The 17,944-nt window shown below is 43.0% G+C and overlaps 1 protein-coding gene across 11 annotated transcripts in view; it reads left to right on the forward strand.

Annotated features, from left to right (window-relative positions):
* PDGFA (platelet derived growth factor subunit A) overlaps positions 1–14,449 on the forward strand; it is a 37,058-nt gene extending 22,609 nt beyond the window's left edge. For 4 of the 11 annotated variants that reach the window (XR_012837948.1, XR_012837949.1, XM_075768073.1 and 1 more), the window contains one exon: positions 90–3,302. Coding sequence is in view for 5 of the 11 variants with exons in the window: in XM_075768074.1 (XP_075624189.1) it covers positions 90–100 (11 nt within the window). In the remaining 6 variants the exon portion in view is untranslated. Of the gene's footprint in view, positions 1–89; positions 3,303–5,064; positions 5,239–8,343; positions 11,095–11,383; positions 14,183–14,430 lie in introns of those variants that run through there. The other 7 variants (XR_012837950.1, XM_075768069.1, XR_012837951.1 and 4 more) reach the window with 5 other exon arrangements.
* The last annotated feature ends 3,495 nt before the right edge of the window (positions 14,450–17,944 follow it).

A 17,944-nucleotide genomic window follows, 5' to 3' on the forward strand; every position in this document is an offset into this window, starting at 1 on the left:
CAGTTGTTTTTTTTTTTAAGTCATCTACTTAGAGGATAGGACCTTTGATTCTAATCATAGAGTTATTGTATCTTTTTTCTCTCCTGCAGATGTAAGGTGAAAATAAGCTAGAAAAAAAACTTCTCTCTGGGACATGGATGTACATGGTTTGTTACATTCCTGAACCTACTATGTATGGTGCTTATTGACTGTATACTTTATTTGTTCTCCTGTGTGAAAAAAACTGGCTCAAAAGAACACTTAATGAGAACAAAGAGACAATGTACATTTGTTTAATGTGACATCAAAGCAAGTATTGTAGCACTCTGTGAAACAATAGGAAGCTTCCCTGTCCAAAAAAGAAAAAAAATGAAAGAAAGAAAAACAGAAAAGAAAAAAAGACAGTTGAATGAATGGAGGATACCAAAAGTACTCAAAAACATGACAAAAATCTAAGTGAATAGTGGATTTCTGTCAGAGCAGTCAACGGTGCTTTACGTCAAGAAATGTGCCTGCGTTCTTGATGAAGATGGATGGACACTGATGGACTTCAGGCACAAAAAAAGCAGGAATGTATGAAATGATCAAATGCCACGCAAACACTATAGAACAATACATCCTTGCTTGGTGGTGTTTCAAAAGTCTATACAAAAAAACCTTCTGGGGAGCCTTAAGTGGATTTTTTTTTTTTTTACACCATAAAGTGATTATTAAGTTTTCTTTTTACTCTTTGCCTAGCTTTTTATTATCTCTTGGACTACATTTGCCAATAACTCATATAAAAGACTGATATAACAATAAGCAGAACACAAAACATTATGGTATTTCTCCGAGTGGGATACAAACTAATGAGATGTATTAAAATAAAAATGGTATACCTATGCATAATTTTCTAGACGTTTCTTGGTTTATGTTCCCCAACCTCCCCCCGTAATTTAAAGCATTACATAAAAAGAAAAAAAAGAGGAAAAAAGAGAGATGTGCGTAAACAAATCATAGGATATCCATGCAAAAATCCTTTTTTTTCCTTTAAGACTTATGCCAGTTGCCTACTAGTGATATTGTGTTAGCAATTGTCATTCTTATCAGTATACAGATACTTTTATTTCACATGTTGGAGCTGTGTGAAATGTACAAATTCTTGTATCTGCATTGTACAATGTCATGGTGGCATGGGAACTACCTTGCTGCAAATATTTGAACAAAACTTAAAATTCTTTATTTTTGGTAAAATGTTATGCTTTATGTGTATTCAACAGAAATATGTGTTTTTGTAAAGGTGAAGTTTGTATTTTTATCTAAAAATTAACAGTTTTATATACCTGAGAAAGCCTGCTATGTTTTCTTGAACCAAAAAAAAAAAAAAAAAGAAAAAAGAAAAAAAAAAAGCATTTTGTGGTCATATTTTTGTAGTAGAATAGCCCAAATAACATCAAAATCTATTTTAACTATAGCAGGGCAGATAAAATACTCTGGCACCAGCTCCTGTGTTTTCAAAGTGCCAAAGGATTAAATGTTCAGTTCCCCACGGATTGCAGTGGGAGCCACATGGCTAAATCCTTCTGTACTGCTTTGGAAATTTAGGGCTGTGCCAGATATGACATGGCTACTCACTTGGCCAAAATCACTGCCCCACCCCAGTAGTTTGGATTATGTACCCTTTGTTTTATTTGGATTATCGCATTGGATATGTAAAATGAACTACTGGATTCTTTTATTTGTGAAACATCTATGAAAAGATGAAAGAGTTTTTTCTTAGTTTGGAACGACAAATAAGTTTGTCTTGAAGACAGTGTTTCCACTCAAATGAAAAATATCTTCGAATGTCAATGAACTGCAGAACCTTAAAACAACAAAAGAGAGAGATATTTTAACCTTTCCATTTCTTTAAATATAGTTCAAACATTCCCCTCCTGCTCCTGTAGCTATGTCCAGTTTCAACCAGACAAAGCAATGTTAGCTAACAGGCATTATTGGCTTCAGATGCTAATGCAGAGATAGAGTTAGTCACCGTTCTATTTTGTGATCATTTTCCCAGTGTATTTGTTGAGCACCAAAACTGGAAATACATTTAACTAAGATTGTCTGTGCTTGTTTTCCACTAAGTGTACTGTTCACGATGTTATGCACATGAATGTATGTGTCTGCGTTTAAAAAAGTGTATAAAATGTAATTTATATATTTATGTTTCAGTGGGATGCCAATAATGTTGCTCCGTTCCTTTTTTGTCTAAAAGATAGCTAATGAAAAACCCCACATATACCCATTAAAATCATGTAGATGAAAAGCATTATGTGACCCACTCAGACACTGTGCAGGTATGAAAGGATGTCAAAGTCACTTAAGTGGAATAATTTGCGAAACAACTTTTTGGGAGTCCTATGGTTGCACTGGCATAAGAAGGTTGTGTTCAGGTCTGTGGGCCAGCTTCCCTGGAGTAACTCCGTTGAGTATAATGGAGCTCTGCTGATTTACATCACCAGTGAGTCTGGCCCTATATTAAAGCCTTGGGAAAAAAGCAAACTGAGAGGCATGCATTTTATTGGTGCCAGCAAATAAATACGTTATGCCAAATTCAGAAAACCAGGAGAGAATGAAGACTGAATGGAGTCTTTTCCAGTAGTTGTTTGTTTGAGACTTGTAGTCTCAAGTTAATTTTGTTACCAGGAATGAAATGCACACGAGTCTTTGTTCTCAAGCGCAGTGTTTATATGGCATGCAGCAGAAAACACAAAAATCTCAGGGCTATATTCTCAGCTAGTATAAATTGGCAAATGTTTTTGACTTCAGCCTCCCCTAAGCTAATTTACATCAGATGAGGATCCAGTCCATGGTTTTTAAAATACGAGAAGTAGTGTCATGACATACGCATCATTTACTGCAGTCCAGCTGAGATATTACCTGCCAGCCTTTCGAACATTACAGGCGATGGTGTTAGTCCTTCTTCAAGGTGGCAGATAGAACCTGAAGGAACAGGAACATTAAAGGTTGTGACACAGGAGACATTAATTCAAAGTTAAGTTGGACATTTCAAGGGCCATATCCTCAGCTGGTGTAAATCACCACCACTCCATTGCCTGCAATGGAGCTGTACCAGCTTACACCACTTGAGGGGCTGGTCCCTCATTCTTGCTCATCCTTTTCACTACTCAGTCCTGCAGGGATCTCAGATCGTCGTGTACTGTTAATGTAATCCTGTGTTCTCTAATACTTAAGCACAATAAGTGAATATAAGAATGAGTGTCAGACTTAACTTTGAATGTCCAAGCTCTGAAATGGTTTGTTTCACCATTGTGGCTGTAAATTAAACAGTTCTCTGTGCATTTGTGAATGCCGTGTCATATCTTCTTCCGCTGTCTGCTGGAGGTGGACTCCATCTGGACTTTGAAAGTGCAACATTTGGAGTGTTACAGGGAAGGGTGTGAGCAAGTGAAGCCGCAAGATATCTGACTGACAGCTCTGTTACTTGTGGGGTGGGGGGCTAGTAGGGGACTTAATGAAGGAGTTGGAGATGATAGTTGTAAGTCATGTTTCTGTGCGATCCTTTAACACCTTGTCATTTTTGTCCTTGCACATAGTAGGTAGAGATTTGGGGGTAAAACCTTTTTCTGTTTCACATTCTGCAGTCACTTCCACTGTCCAGAGATTCAGAAGTTGTTGGTGTGATTTCACCCTTTTTGAGGTCTTTTCTGGTCAGAAAGTATATGTGTTGGGGAGACTGCCCAAAAACAATCTCAGTGTTGTAATATGGCGCGTGATTGCTGATTCTCTAGTCAATTCATTACATTTAATTCTGTGCTTCATCTTTCCAGAGCTGCCCTTCAGTTGCTTTTGTTGAGTGAAATCAAGGATTATGTGCCAGTTGCTTTCCTTTTCTCCTGTCCTCCATCCTGCTTGGTATCCGCTTTATTAGACAGTGCACGGTGACTCCAGGCAGTTGCTCCTCTCCAGTCCTGTAGGTTCCTAGGCAGCTGCAGCACTTGTGTGCCTTTGAGCTTAAGCTTTTTACTCTGCTTGGAACAGCATCTCATGGGTGTCCTCCCTCCAATGGGCTTCAGCATTCCAGCTATGAGGTTCTTGGCTGTCCTCCTCGGGTCCATACTGCCCTTCTGTGGTCTGCTTTCCAGCTGTTCTCTGCCTGACTTTCCCATCCCTCTGTTTCTGTCTCTCAAAAATTATTTTCCCTTCCTAGGACCTGTCTCATCATATCTCTCTTCTGTCTCCTCCTGCCTGACAGAACAGCCTTTGATCTGTTTATCTCCAAATCAATTGCTTTATCTGGGCATGTGCCTGTCTCCCAGGCCTACAGGCCCATAACCAACCCCCATGAAATACAAATGCTGTTATTACATAGACACGTGCTTGTGGAGAGAAAAAGATTTATCTTTGCATTTTGAAAAATACTCATTACCAAAGGCTCCCTGCTAAAGCTCTGTCCAATTCCAGCAGCAGTGTAACTCTGGAATAGTGGCATTGAAGCTATTCCAGACATCTGACAGTTCAATTAAGATCAGTGGCCCCATTTATAATTTAATTTGAAAGTGTACCCAAAAGCAAAGATGAAGTTTCAAAGCTACCTCAGATTTGCATGCTCATATTTTACTGTAAATGGAAGGAAATCGTGTTTGTAGGCCCCTTACATAGCTTTGAAAATCTTACCCTGAATATTTATCTGACCCTCTCTTGGGCTGGAAGTTGTGGCTGCTTTAAAACAGAAACAATGCGGAGGTTTTCAAGGAAGTAATTTTCTTGGTGTTTCTACTCCACAGCTTCTAGCTTACTAGCAGATCTCAGAAAGAGAGGTAAAAATCATTTAAACCCATAAGAATTCCACTTAGGTTTGCTTTAATTTCAGGTAGCAGAGAAAAGCCTATTGGTGTTGCATTCCTCAAAAATCAGCCTATGTTTTGTATTTATGATTTCATTTAATTACTGTGTGTTTTCTCACATTTCAATAGCAAGGTTTTATTCCATGTCTGAGCTTTTCTGTGTCGCTCTTTGCTGTAGCATCTCTGCGGCACAGCCTTGAGCTGGTTTGTACTCGTATCTCCTCTGAAATAAAGAACTATTGTTATCCCATTTTAGGCGAGACCGAGGCATGGAGAAATGACTGTGCAAGGTCACACAGCAAGGCTATGGCAGAACCAGGGATAGGACTCAGATCTGAGTGCTCATCCAGTGCCCTAAATCACACGACCATCTTCCCTTTCCAAGAATGAATCCTTGCACCCTTAGAGCTAAATACTGAAAAGATTGAGGGTAAGTCGTTTTGCCTAATTATTGTGCATCGGATACGTGATGAAAAACCACTGCCATATCACCAGAGAATGTAGTGACTGATGAAAATCCAGCTTTCTGCCCATGCGATTATGCAGCCTTTTATGCTATCATGAGCTAGTCATTTCCTGCATCTCTAAGGAGTCAACCTTTCGTGACTTACAGTGATAATTATGCACATAGAACAAATCAAGCTCAGATTTTATGGGAATTTACAAAAATTCAGTAGACAATTTTCATTGTACTTCCCTTCAGTTCTGTGTCATTCACTCCTTTTATGGTGTGGGTAACATTTCCTAAGGGAACTGTTTTTAACATGGGCCCAATCCTGTTTTTTTTTTTCCCAGGCCCTAACATGGAAAAGCACTTTAAGAGGTGCCTGTCTTTGCCCTTCTCCAAACCAGTGCCTAAGCGTGCTTGTAACTTGGGACAAACATCCCATTGACCTCAGGCAAATGGAGCAGAGTTGATGCTTTATTGCTCTTTTTTGAGTAGGGTGTGCCTTCCTGACTCAGGATCCCAGTTGTGGGATGGGGGTCTTCATGCTCTTGGAGTGCCGAAGTATGTTGTAAGCAACCCCAGAGATGAAGTAACAAGACTAGAATATACAACTAGAAAACAACTGGGAGAATTCCACTGTCTTCTACTCCCATGGAGTTTGCCATTTTGAAATACATATTTGTTCTTTTTTGGGAAAGTACTTTCCTGGCATGGGTAGATTCAGGACTGCAATTATTAATGCCATTGATCCCATTTAAGATTATCTTTTTGGGAACCTCAGAGAATACAATTTGAGAACTCACTGTCATATCCATAACAGACAAATTTGAGACGAGAAAAAAAATGAGAGCAAATTTCATGTGAAATATGGCAATTTAGAACAAAAAAAAGGAATTTGAAAATGAACAAGATCAAAAGGTTGGTCATTCATTTTTCTATTACGGAAATATAGCTGTTGCTTTAGTCATTCTGATTATTTGCTGCATCAGGCTCAATTACGTGCTGAAGTAGCTCAGACTCACTACAACACGTAAAAAGTTATGGCTGGTTCTTGTTGAACTGCTACCTATTATAGCATATGACTGTGAGGTGGGGCCTGCAATCACGGTTGTAAATCAAAGAACAAGTCATAGGTTAGGTACTGTTTTCCTTAGATATTGTCTCCAAGTTTGTTTTCCGTATGCTAGTCTCTTCAGTGATGTTTGGTGAGCTTTTCAGTTAAGTGTAAAGTCAAGAATGCGTAGTTCCCAACCTGAAAGTAAGGAAGTGCTAACTCTTGTTGATAATCAATAGATGAAATTCTGGCACCGTCTTGGTGATATAGAATGTCACTGAAGGCTTCAGTGTCACATTCTTCCTGTGTTACTTCTTCCTGTAGAGGGGAAGCCAATCATTATTATATCTGACTCATTAGCAGGCCACCGAATCTGACTCGGTCTGAGTTTTTAGCATCTAAAAATTTCTGTTTGGACTGATACTTGTGCATACCAAATGTCTTCCAGGATCTTAGGTAAAAATACACCAAGAAAGGCTGACTTGCATGCTTCAACAGAAAATAAATCTATATATGAAGGCTGGAGTAGTCCCTCAAACAGGGAAGTAAGGAGCCAAGTTTGTTACAAGTATTGTACATTGATCTTCCCAAGATCAGACCTGGTGTTTTGGCCTCTACGTACTATCTTTGATCTTGCATAATGAAGGCAACTGGTTTTACTGTCCATCTTTGAAATTAAGAGTAGCTGTTAAGATCAGGTATGCAAAGAACAGAAGCACCCAGAGATGCAGTTGAGCCCATAGCACTTGAAATCCCCTGGGGATTTTGAAAACATCTCGATTCTTGACAGCAATCACAAATTAGTAGAAGAAAGGCATTTTAAACACTTCTGAAAATCCCACCCTGGTTTATTTGGCAGGTGAAAAAAGAATCCAGGAAATATACTACGTATAATGGTCGTTCAGTGACAAAGTAGATGTTCATAGAGAATGCTCATGCTTAAATCCTTCAGCAGTTAATGATCATCTCTACAGACCATAATACTCGAATACTTCACTTATCGATGCATCAGGGCTTGGATGACCTTTGAGACATATGAAAATGGGGCACTCCTTAGGCCAATGGTAGCTCTATGTTCTAGTAACTGATCAACCAATTACATAATTGGCCAGATCACTAACTTGCAGAAATAGATACGACTCCATTGACTTCACTGGAGATGACAGTTACCTGAGAATTGACCCGAAACTCTTGCCACAAAGCAGATAATGGTTTCATATTTTGCTGTTTAGTGTTGTTGTAAAAATAGACTCATTTCCTGGAGCAGTTAAAACAAGAAAATCTGGAAAAGCAATTTCCCACAGAGACTCATCCACACTGGAATTTGCCAAGGTCCCCGGATGTGAACATGTGCTGTTAGAAAACATAAACCAGCAACTTTGTTTAGGGAAGCCTCTGACCTGTCAAAAATGCAAAGCATTTGTTACCCAGACTTTTCCTTGGCAATTAGCGGGTAGAATTACTCATAGAAATTGTTTTGTTTGCTCACAAGGGGAGAAGCAAGACATAAATTCAAGATATCCCCTGTTTGACCACAAGAAAGAAGACTCTGTTCACAGAGGGCCTGTGGGTGAAGTGCTGAGCGGCCTCAGCTCCCTTTGGGGATGAACTCAAACTTGTAGACCTCAGTGAAGTATCAAGAGCCCTCCAGCATTGCTGGACATCCCTGGCTGGGATTTTTTTTAGCAGTCTAAGGGATTTGGGCATCCAAGTTTAGCTCATTTTTACAAGACTTTCAAGAAACCTCAGCTGGCTTCAGACTCCCTCTGTCTGTGTTCTGTGGAGAGGCTAATTTTTACCCAGGGATGTCGTTGTGAGTGTTGCCTTCCTTTCCTAGGTAGTGGTACTCAAACCCAGGTTAGCTTTCTGCTGTGCGGTGTTGGTATTTCCCAGCAGTGACTTTTCAAGTGCCTGTTGCATGCTTCGTTCACCGCTGGGACAGCCTGCCATTGCAGATGGGGAGTCCTCCTTACTCCAGCCATACTTCACCTTTTCCTTAGCACTTTGGTTTTACATGTCTTTTCTGTATAAAGGTGGTGCTGGTTTAAACTGAAGACCAGGGAAGTTTCAAGAGGCCAGATTTTCTGCTATGGGCCCTGTTCTGCTGGAGCCTGTTGCCCAGCTGTGCCTGCTGTGTGGGGCCAGAGAAGGAGGGAGAGATGCCGCAGCCATTCAGGGAAGCCAAGATATACCTCCTCGCGCTCAAACGGTCCTGCCTGAAGACGCATCCTCCCTGGCTGCCACCAAGCATTGCAGTTTCCCCCTTTCCCCCTTGCCTTGAGGGCTGATGTTTCCCTGATGCCAACATGTCCCTCATGCAGAGGAGGATCTCATACTGTGGTTGAGGAGATGTGGTATCTACTTAACAGCAAGATTACCGTGCAGAGTGAGGGCTCTCTGCTCAGGCACTTGGGAGTGAAGACATTTCTTGCTCCAAACTCACTCACAGTAAAGTAAGCTACTCAGAGGTCTCCTTGGAGCCAGGAAGCTGCTCAAAAACATGTTCTGGATTTGAATTCCCCTTGACTGCAGTGGGTTTCCACAGCAAAAATGACAGAAGCAATTTATCACAGATAGAGTGGTTTCTTCAGCAGGCCATGTACGAGTCCTGCAGGTTAATGCTCAGCTTGTGTACTTTACTGATTGCCATAAATGCTGCTTTTAAATCAAATAGTCACTATGTATTCAGGGATATCTGTTTCTCTTCCATGTGCTTCAGAAGAGCTTGCCTAACAGCTTGTATCCATTTGTTGTGAAGAGCCTGCCTGCCGATCCAGAATGGTTAGGCTATGTCTGCATCTCTAATGAGGGTTTGGGGACCTTGCAGCTGGTGTTAGCAAGTGCAAATGTTTCCCATTAGCTCCCTGCATTCCTCTAAGTTGTGATTCAGCAAGAGAGTCAGTGGAAAGCTGAACTTGAGGCATGTGAGATGTTTCTTTGAAGTTACTCGTGCTTAAAGTTAGGCGTGATCTGAGTTGGCTTGCTAAGCTGAGGCCCTGAAGAGCCTACTGTGCTATCACAGTGTAGGCTTAGTCTTTTCCTTTCATGCATTGCCTGGAGTGATGCTAGTTTCAGGAGTGGTCTGCAGCCTTTCAGTAAACTATTCCATAGCATTGAGGGAAAGCTTTAACTATTCAGTGGCTTTCCACCAGCAAGCTCAGCTCTACTAGAAAGCCCATAGCAACGCCTGCCCTCTCTGGGCTCTGAAGTCTCTTTCTTCCTTATTTCTTCAGCATGTTTCTTTTCTAAGGCAAGTGAAAAAAAAAACAATCTCAAAATAGTACCTTAAAAAGGTGGGAAATTAAGCAGATCATATAATCTTGATTCCTTTATCTCACTTAATTAAGGAGAAGTTTGCCACTAGTGATCTGGTATTTCCTAAAACAAGCATACATGAAGAACTCTTTGAGCAACTTCAAAAGAGTTTTCAGGCTAGATCAGGAAAAGATAAAACCAGAAGTGGAAACTTCTAATACACTTTATAGCTCATTACTTACAGGAAGTACATTGTTGCATAGGATACTAATGAATTCTGCAGGATGAAGTTTCCAAAAGGGAAAGAAAAAAAAAAAAAAGACACCTTCTGTATCTTAGAGGAAAGGTCTCAGGGCTTTTGCAATTAGGATAGTTATGCAGTGGATGGGTATGGTCATTTCACCAGGAAAGGTTCTACCTCTGGGAAAAGGCTTCTTAAACTTTAAAGTTTGAATTTCTGTAGCAACTTCCTGGTCTAGCTGTGAAAAGTGATAAAGGGAATGGTGAAAGTCTATCTTGTTTTCAGTTGCCCTACTCTGCACCCTAGGAGGCAGAAATAGTGCATTGCATCTAGCTAGCTGCAGGCAGGACAGCAGGAACACATTTGAACGGCTAAGGATGTACATGGTGAAGTTGGTGCTGATGATCTCAATCAGGTAGTGAGGCCAGCAAAGTGAGAACAGCAAAATGGATACTCAGATTTATCAGTGACACTTGCTCGGAAAATTAGTATTTACCAGACTCCTAATTAACTCAACTAAAGAAGTAATCCTAAAATCCTGCTTTTGGACAAGGGCCTGAAGCCCAAGCTGCTGGATTTACTCTAAGTGAGTTGATGCTCTCAGAAGTGTTGTGAAACAGGAATATTTCATATTTTTAAAGCACCCAGAGATCCTACAGATGACAAGAAACAGTTTTCTACTATTTAGAGTTCCCTGGTGTGAGCAGCCCCCTCACTGGTGACTGGAGAGCTCAGGGGTTGTGCCCCAGACACAGCTGGTGGGTTCGAGTCCAGATGTGCTGTCCCCAGGTCGGCACCAACCAGTGCTGGTGCACCTCTGTCACGAACAGGGCATTGCATACACGCCGGTTACCTTGCTGTCCTCTGCCACGGGGGATATGTCCGTCCGCCAGCTCTCCTATTTCGCTCAGATTGTAAAGATAGTTTTGCTGTATGTATGAACATATTTTAGGCAGCAAGGCATTTCCATCAGGACTGAAGCACACAGGTGGTGAAGCTTGAGCATTTTTTTCTTCAGTACAGGCAAGATATTTAAATGTTGGGTTATTTGCTCTTTGTATCTTTAGGCACCCAGATACCTCTAAACTTGTGGTCGCTGGAAAGCTGTCTTATTGAAAAGCAAGAGGTGTTTGCCCTTGTGAAAGTTTCTACTCATGATTGAAAGTGAGATTTGGAGTCCTAAGTCACAAAGATGCTTTTGCAAATGTATCTGTCTTTCTGTTTCTTTATAAATCAACCTGCTTGGCCTGAACTGAATGTTTAAATAATAAACAGCTGAAGGACAGTCCGATTGCTTCTTTCTGAGTGTTTCCCTTATGAAGCGCTTGGGGTCACATGGCATCTGTTCTGACCTGAAGGACCTGCTTTCTGGAGGCTTTTTTACGATGCTAACAAACCCCACATTTTAACTAGCCGTTAAATAAGCCAGTCAGTGGTAACTATTCAGGACAGGATTAGAAGAGTATTCTTACTGGGATACAAGATGGCTCTGTCCATGTGCTGGCCAGGGATGAAGGGCTGGAAAACTGTGTGGTGGAAGAGACTATTAATGTGATTTTCCACGACTTTCCTTGCAGCTGCATTTTTGAGGAGAGAGAGAGAGAGATGGCTAGGCTTGCAGTAACATGTTGTGCCGTCATAAATGCTACAGCCACCATCTGTTTCCAGCCCACGACTTGAAAGAAAACTGAGCAGTAATCTTATAATTCACATGAGCATTTTACACTTGTGAACCCTTCCCAACCTTTGTCTAATAATGAGGGGAGTGCATGGTGCTAAGGTTTGTATTTTTCCTGCACGTATTAGTGTTTATTTGTATGTCTCTTTCTGTTTTGTTGTCTTGGGTTTTGTTTTTTTCCACGGGCCCATAAAAAAAATTTCTCTGGGAGGAAAATCATATAAGTTCCAGGTCAAAAGAAACATAATAAAGGTGAAAACCCAATTCCATTGACCTTGCTGGAAAAATTCTCCAGGAGGAGGTGCATTTAACATTCCTGGCTGTGTCTGTTGCAGTTACTTGTTGAAAAGACAGACAGACATTAGAAAGTGAAGAGGCAGGTTGCTGAACTGCCCTTTCCCTGCAGAAACAGAGCTGCTAGAATAGCTGGACATGCGCATTTGAAACCCGCACCATCAGATAGGATGGTAATGGTAGGTTGGATTTTAATGAAAACAAATTCTTCTGCTAATCTTCGCTTCGGGCTGGCCCTCCATGGGATTAAGGATACCACCTGCTGTGCCAAAGACATGCTCAGGTTGGGGCTGCTGGTGGGTGGGAAGAACACAACCATCTGAGAGTGACTCTGGAGAGATCGCAGTCTGCCCTGTTGCAATGCCCTCAGGGAAGCCAAAGAGTTGAGATCATTTAGTTGATGGAAATACTGCTCCCCTCCAGCCTGCAAAGCAAGGCTGACATCATTAAGGATTTCTTTTTGACTGTTCTGCAAAACCAAGGGCTGCTCTTTCTCTGGGCCTCCTCTCGTCTTTGGACCCAATTTGCACACCTCCTCCTAGCACGGCCAAACTGGCTGAATGAACTCCTGCTGTCCTCTGGCCTTAGAAACAATGACTTTCATCATCTCAACCAGACCGCAGAGCAGTTTAAGGATGAAAGGGCTTCTTATTTCCTATATCCTTCTGCTGCTAGAACTATAAATCCTTGATGGACTGAGTTTATAGTAAACAGCTACTGCAAGCAAGTGAAATTTATTTTGTGTTGTCGTATGTATGGTCAAACTGTCCAAGAAGTTGCCAAACAAAGAACTGAGCTGCTGATGGGCAACCAATTCTATCTCTTCTCATTTTATTTAAAAAATAATAAATAACTATCAATCAAAGGAACTTATTTTGACATGTGCTACCTGTTGGGTGATCCTCAGTATCTCCAGGATGTGTCTGTAAGTGGAAGAAAGCTGCCAGCTGTTGCCAGGTCCAGCAGACATGACCTGAAGTTCCACCAGGAAAAGGTTTGTGGGCTCACTAGGGTTGGGGACAGGTTAAAGGAGAATTCCCGTTTTTAGCACTACTTGCCGTTCTGGATGTGTTTGTTCAGGTATGGGGTGCACAGAGACCACATCCAGCCGCGTTGAACTCTGCTTGAATCAATGGCAAAGCCTCACTGACCTGTATACGGCAGTGGTCTGTTTTCTGTCTTGCAGTTTGATCAAAGACGGATTGTTGGTGGATCTCTGGGATCTCAAAAACTGGCCCGTGTCTATTTTGGTGCCTTGTGATGGTAGATGAACTAAAAAGGAGATAGTAGAAATGCTTCAAGCTATTAGGTCTGAATCACATATATTTCTGTATAATTTTCTTACAGAGCGAGTAAGCCTGGAAAGTTAACGTATTTTTATTTTTTATCTAATTAATTATATCTGGGAGTGTTGGGAGCTGTCATATTAAATGGCCTTTCCCCACTTCCTCCTGTCGTCCTGCCGGATTCGATCCCTGCAGCCTCCCACCCCCTCGGCTGTAGTTTGTGGCCACATCTGGAGTGTCTGCCCTGCACACGTGCTGAGGGAGCCTTCTCCCCGCTCCCCCCGCCGGCACACACGCCGTGGCTTTGGTGTCCGTGGAGTTATAAGCATCTTTCCTGACGGCTGTTGTTGCGTGAGAGGGAAGGAGAGAGGGCACGGGAAGGGCAATGGCAGGGAAGGCTTCTGACACGAAATTCCCAGGAACAGGATTTGCACATTTTATGACTGTTCAGATGGAAATGCAACAGAGCTGAATTATTACTCCTTAATCCTGCTTTCTCACTTTTCTCCCGGCAGCCTCCTCCCCTCCAGCTTAGGTAATACAGAAGCTTATAAACGAATCCCACCGCATGAAAAATAGCAAAGGGGGGGAAAGAAAAAAAAAAAAAAAAAAGACCTGGGTTAGGGCTGTGATGGATAGACAGGTGGAAGGCAGGCACCAGAAGGGAGGATGAATGGTAGAAGCCTTTGATGGAAACACTAAAGAGCTATTGAAAATCCAAGGGGTGGGGGGAGGGAGGAGAAAGAATAGCAGGGGGAGGGAAAGCAGGGGAGCCGTGCCCCCCTTCCCCCTCCCTCTTTCTCAGGATGTTGAAAGTATTTGTCCTCCGTTACAAAATGATTGAACTGCCGCCAGGCCAGGCCACCCTTCCAGCCATTGCACTGGGAAACTGGCACTTCTGAAAGCCTCGTCGCCTCTCAAATTTTATAGCTTTCCCATTTTGTGGGAGTTTTTGTGTTGTGCTACTTGCGGGATTGTTTTCAGATTTGCCACGTATCAAAGAAACTATGTTTTGTTGCTCTGACAAACACAGAATCCAGGTAATGAAAGGAAGAATTAAAAAATAAAAGCCCATTTTTATCAGAAAACCCAGCTGTCTGCCTTTTATTGAGTCAGAATTTCATGCATTTGGTATTCACGATCTCGCATTAATATTCCTTTGGTTTATCTCTAGCGCTTTTTGAAGGAGGAATTTCATCCTGTAAATAATGCTTCTACTTTACTGATGTCTCTGTGTGCACAAAAGCGGTGCCTGTTCTTCATAGTCAGAGTAGTGAGGATGATCCTGTTATATCATAATTAAAATGATTTTTGCATCAGGCAAATGCAGACAACAGTGGGAAAAGATAATCTTCCTCCTCTTCAGAACGGGCCCTGAAGTTCTGCCGTGTCTTTGTCCTGCAAGATCTACAGATGGGAAGAACGATTGAAGGTCTGCGTACGAGACTGCAATTGCTGCCAGAGGCCGTATTTATATCATGTATTTATATGTGTATGTATTTGTATAAGCCTGATGCTTGGGAAGGACTGAAGCCTTCTCGAGAATTAGATGTCTGTAGATGCATCCTCCACCCAGGCTCTTGTTAGCCAGGGGAGGACCCGGGGCCATGGTGTCTGCCCCATGCCACTCACGTGCCATCGCTGCCAGAGAGGCCGATGAGCTTGAGGTGCCCTGGCCAGGCGTGGTGAGCGGGTCCTGGCTGTCCCCTGGCAGGTACCTGCTCTGGGTGTTGGGTGGGTGCCTGTCCTCCCTTCCCACTGGTGCAGCGCCCGCGACGCAGCCCCAAGGGCGTTCCTCCAAGTAAACAGTGCAGACCGTCAGCTGTCTGTTGCCTCCAAGATTAGATCCTGGGATTAGGTCTCTGACGGGCTGGCCGTGGTGTATAGTTAAAATAGGCCTAGGAGAGCAGAGAGGCAACGTGCAACCCATGCACAGCTGAAAACTGAGGGGGCTGTGCCTGCTCACGGACCCACTGCGGCTGAAAGCAAATCTCTCCACTAACATAACTTTGCAGTGGCACTTTCCACCTAAACATCTCCTGGTTGCATTCATTAATGTTTGCAGTGCCCCGAGAGAGGTAATGCTGTCTTAATCCCCACTTCCAAAAGAAGAGAAAGGGTAAGTGATTTGCTCAAGGTTAGACGGGGAGTCGCTGGAGGTGGTGCTTCAGTCTCCTGCCTTCAGAGGAATTTGCTGCAGTGACCAAAGCAAACAGCCCCTGCTGTTACAAAGCCGGACCGTGGCATGTCATTCACACTTTGTATCTGAGATGCAGTGTCTGGGAAGGTATCGCTGTCCTTGCGAACTAACTTTTAGTTTTTGAGCGTGGGTGAACATTTGTCATCGTGCCAGGATGACACAAAGTCTAGAAATTATGATGGCAATTCAGGTCATGGCATAACGGGGGAAAAATGCTGCCTCAGAAGCGTCCCTGTCTAGTGACACTGCTAGTGATTATTTAAGCTGCGGGACATGGCTGTGGCAAAGATCAAGTTGTAGCTGATATGAATCACGCCTTGAAATAACACTTTCCTTCTTACATTGTGAAAATTGCGGAGGTATGGGAAGTGAAGGAAAATGGGATTTCCCTGGAGGTTAAAGATTTTCCTTTAATCAGCTTTCATAATGTTAATTAAACGTTTGGAACAATGGCTCGGTCCCGGGATCCGCCCGCTCTTGCATAACTATCTCACAATACTGTTTTCACTTTCATGTTTATTTGCCAGCATGATTCAAAGTGAGAGCTGGGCAAGACTCCCGCACCAAGGAGCTACTTGGGTTTTGAAAAACTTCAACTCCCTGTCTTACCTCTCCTCGAGAGAGAAGACTCAAACTCTCCCCTCCTGAGAAGGAGCAGCCTAGAGGGATCACAGCGCTTTGTCTGTCATCATTACCCCATCTGCAAATGGGGCTAATAAAAACTTACTGGTATTTTCAGACTGGTACGTATAAAAATATACCCACCCATATGGAGAAATGGGTGTGTTTATAGAGATCAGTACATGGATAGATATATTCTGGGTAGGTAAGATATATTACAGTGCCACTCGTTCCCTGAATTTTTCACTCTTTCCGTAGTGTAGTTGCTGCGTGCCTATGGGAGCCATCGTTTCTGGTCCTTTGAGCAATGGGCTTAATATAACCCAAGCTTGTATCGCACACACGGAGCGCTCAGAGGAAGAAAAAGTTTGGGGAATGGTTCACAGGCAGGGGATGACATTGATTAGCCCAGGGACCACACACCAGGGGAGCGGGAGCTGCGCCGGGCATGTGTCCACAGCCCAGGAGGTGCTCTTGGTGCCAGGCCGGGACGTCTCTCCTGCTGGTCCGAGGTGGGTCGCTATGGCCCAACGCTGGTCTACCGATGTGCTCGGAGCACCCACTGGCCACACGCGCGCAGGGGGTGCACAGAGAGCCGCAGCCTGGCCACCTTTGTTCTTCAAGTTAGAAAAGACTTCTTTCAAAAACAAGGTATTAAAACTTACAAATGACAGACACCTAAGGAGAAAAAAAAAAAAGAAAAGAACCTGTTATGTTTTAGGTCAAAGTGTTATCTCGCCCAAGATTTTTCAATATGCGTAAAATGCAGTTTCTGCAGAGGGACCATTAATCAGCCGCTGGAAGAACTGCCTTTTTTTAAAGCTGCAAAGATGAAAACAAAAAGCTGTGAGTGCCAGGGAAGCTCCATTTTCCCATTGTACGGACGGCGTGTCTCGGTGCAGGAGGGCACCTATATCCGTGCAGGCTCTTGCTTCCTTAGCAACATGTTAACATCTTTGCAAAAGCTGTTTAAATACGCCGAGCCGCTTGCTACGCAAGCTCTACATGGCAGTTCCATGTTGACACATGCTTTTGTCTGCTTAGAGAAGGTGCTCTGTAAACATAAATGTTAGATGGTTTTCATGTTACTTACTTCTGATTCATTGGTTTTAAATTAGTAGCTCAGAGGCACATAGCTCTCGTACAGGCAGGGAAGGGATCGCCTCTCTTCTCCTCACCTTTGGAAACTTTGACCTGCTTAGATCACAAACTGTAGGAAGTCTCGGAGGCGAAGTCCCAGGTACCGCCAGCAGTAAAAGCCCGGAGTAAACAGATTAGGTGTGTTTGAAAGATGTTTTAAGGGAGCTTGGGCTATCTGGCTCAGTTTCCATATGCCACAGGCAAGATTAATTTTAAAACTGATTTTGATAGCGTGAAGGCTTCTTCCTTAATATAGGAACTGGCTGTGTAATTCGTGCATATATTTTTTTTTTTTGTTTGTTTGGCAGTGCGGGACACGAGGAATTGAAACTTCTTCTCCACGCCCGTTTGATTAGCACAGGAGTGGCAGGAGGAATTTTTTCTCTCTTGGTCATTCTGGGCAACCTTTGAGCCCAGCTTTTCCACCCTGTTCCCATTAAGGAGCCGCAGAGGCCATGTGAGCAAACCCCCAGCCAGCTGGGAGCCGTCAGCTGCCTTCAAAGCCTCGGCCGGCCCTTCTGGGATAAATCTATAGCGAGGTGTGTCATGCGTGTGGTATCAGCCCCGTATCCCACACGGTTCCTGTCCCAGCAGGGGTGAATTTTTTTTGAAAAAATTGGAGTATAAAGGGAAAACCCATGTCTTGAATTTTTAAGTGACTTTATGGAGCAGTCAAGGGTACTGGGGTTGGGTCTCACTCTTCGTTAACGGAGGGCTGCTGGCTGTAGGTTTTAGCAGCCTTTCGCAGGAGTGGGGTGGCAAAGCCCTGAAAGCTGAGCTGTTCCCTCCGGGATCCTCCCTTGCAGATGGCAAAGGACATTGTTAATTTACACACAAATGAAATGCAAAATCCTGTCTGCACATTTTGGACTGAGACAAATGAAAATTTTGTTGTCAGTCTGGCTTGGCATCACCTTTC

This window comes from Balearica regulorum, chromosome 15, assembly GCF_011004875.1.
Source record: "Balearica regulorum gibbericeps isolate bBalReg1 chromosome 15, bBalReg1.pri, whole genome shotgun sequence".
NCBI lineage: Eukaryota > Metazoa > Chordata > Aves > Gruiformes > Gruidae > Balearica > Balearica regulorum.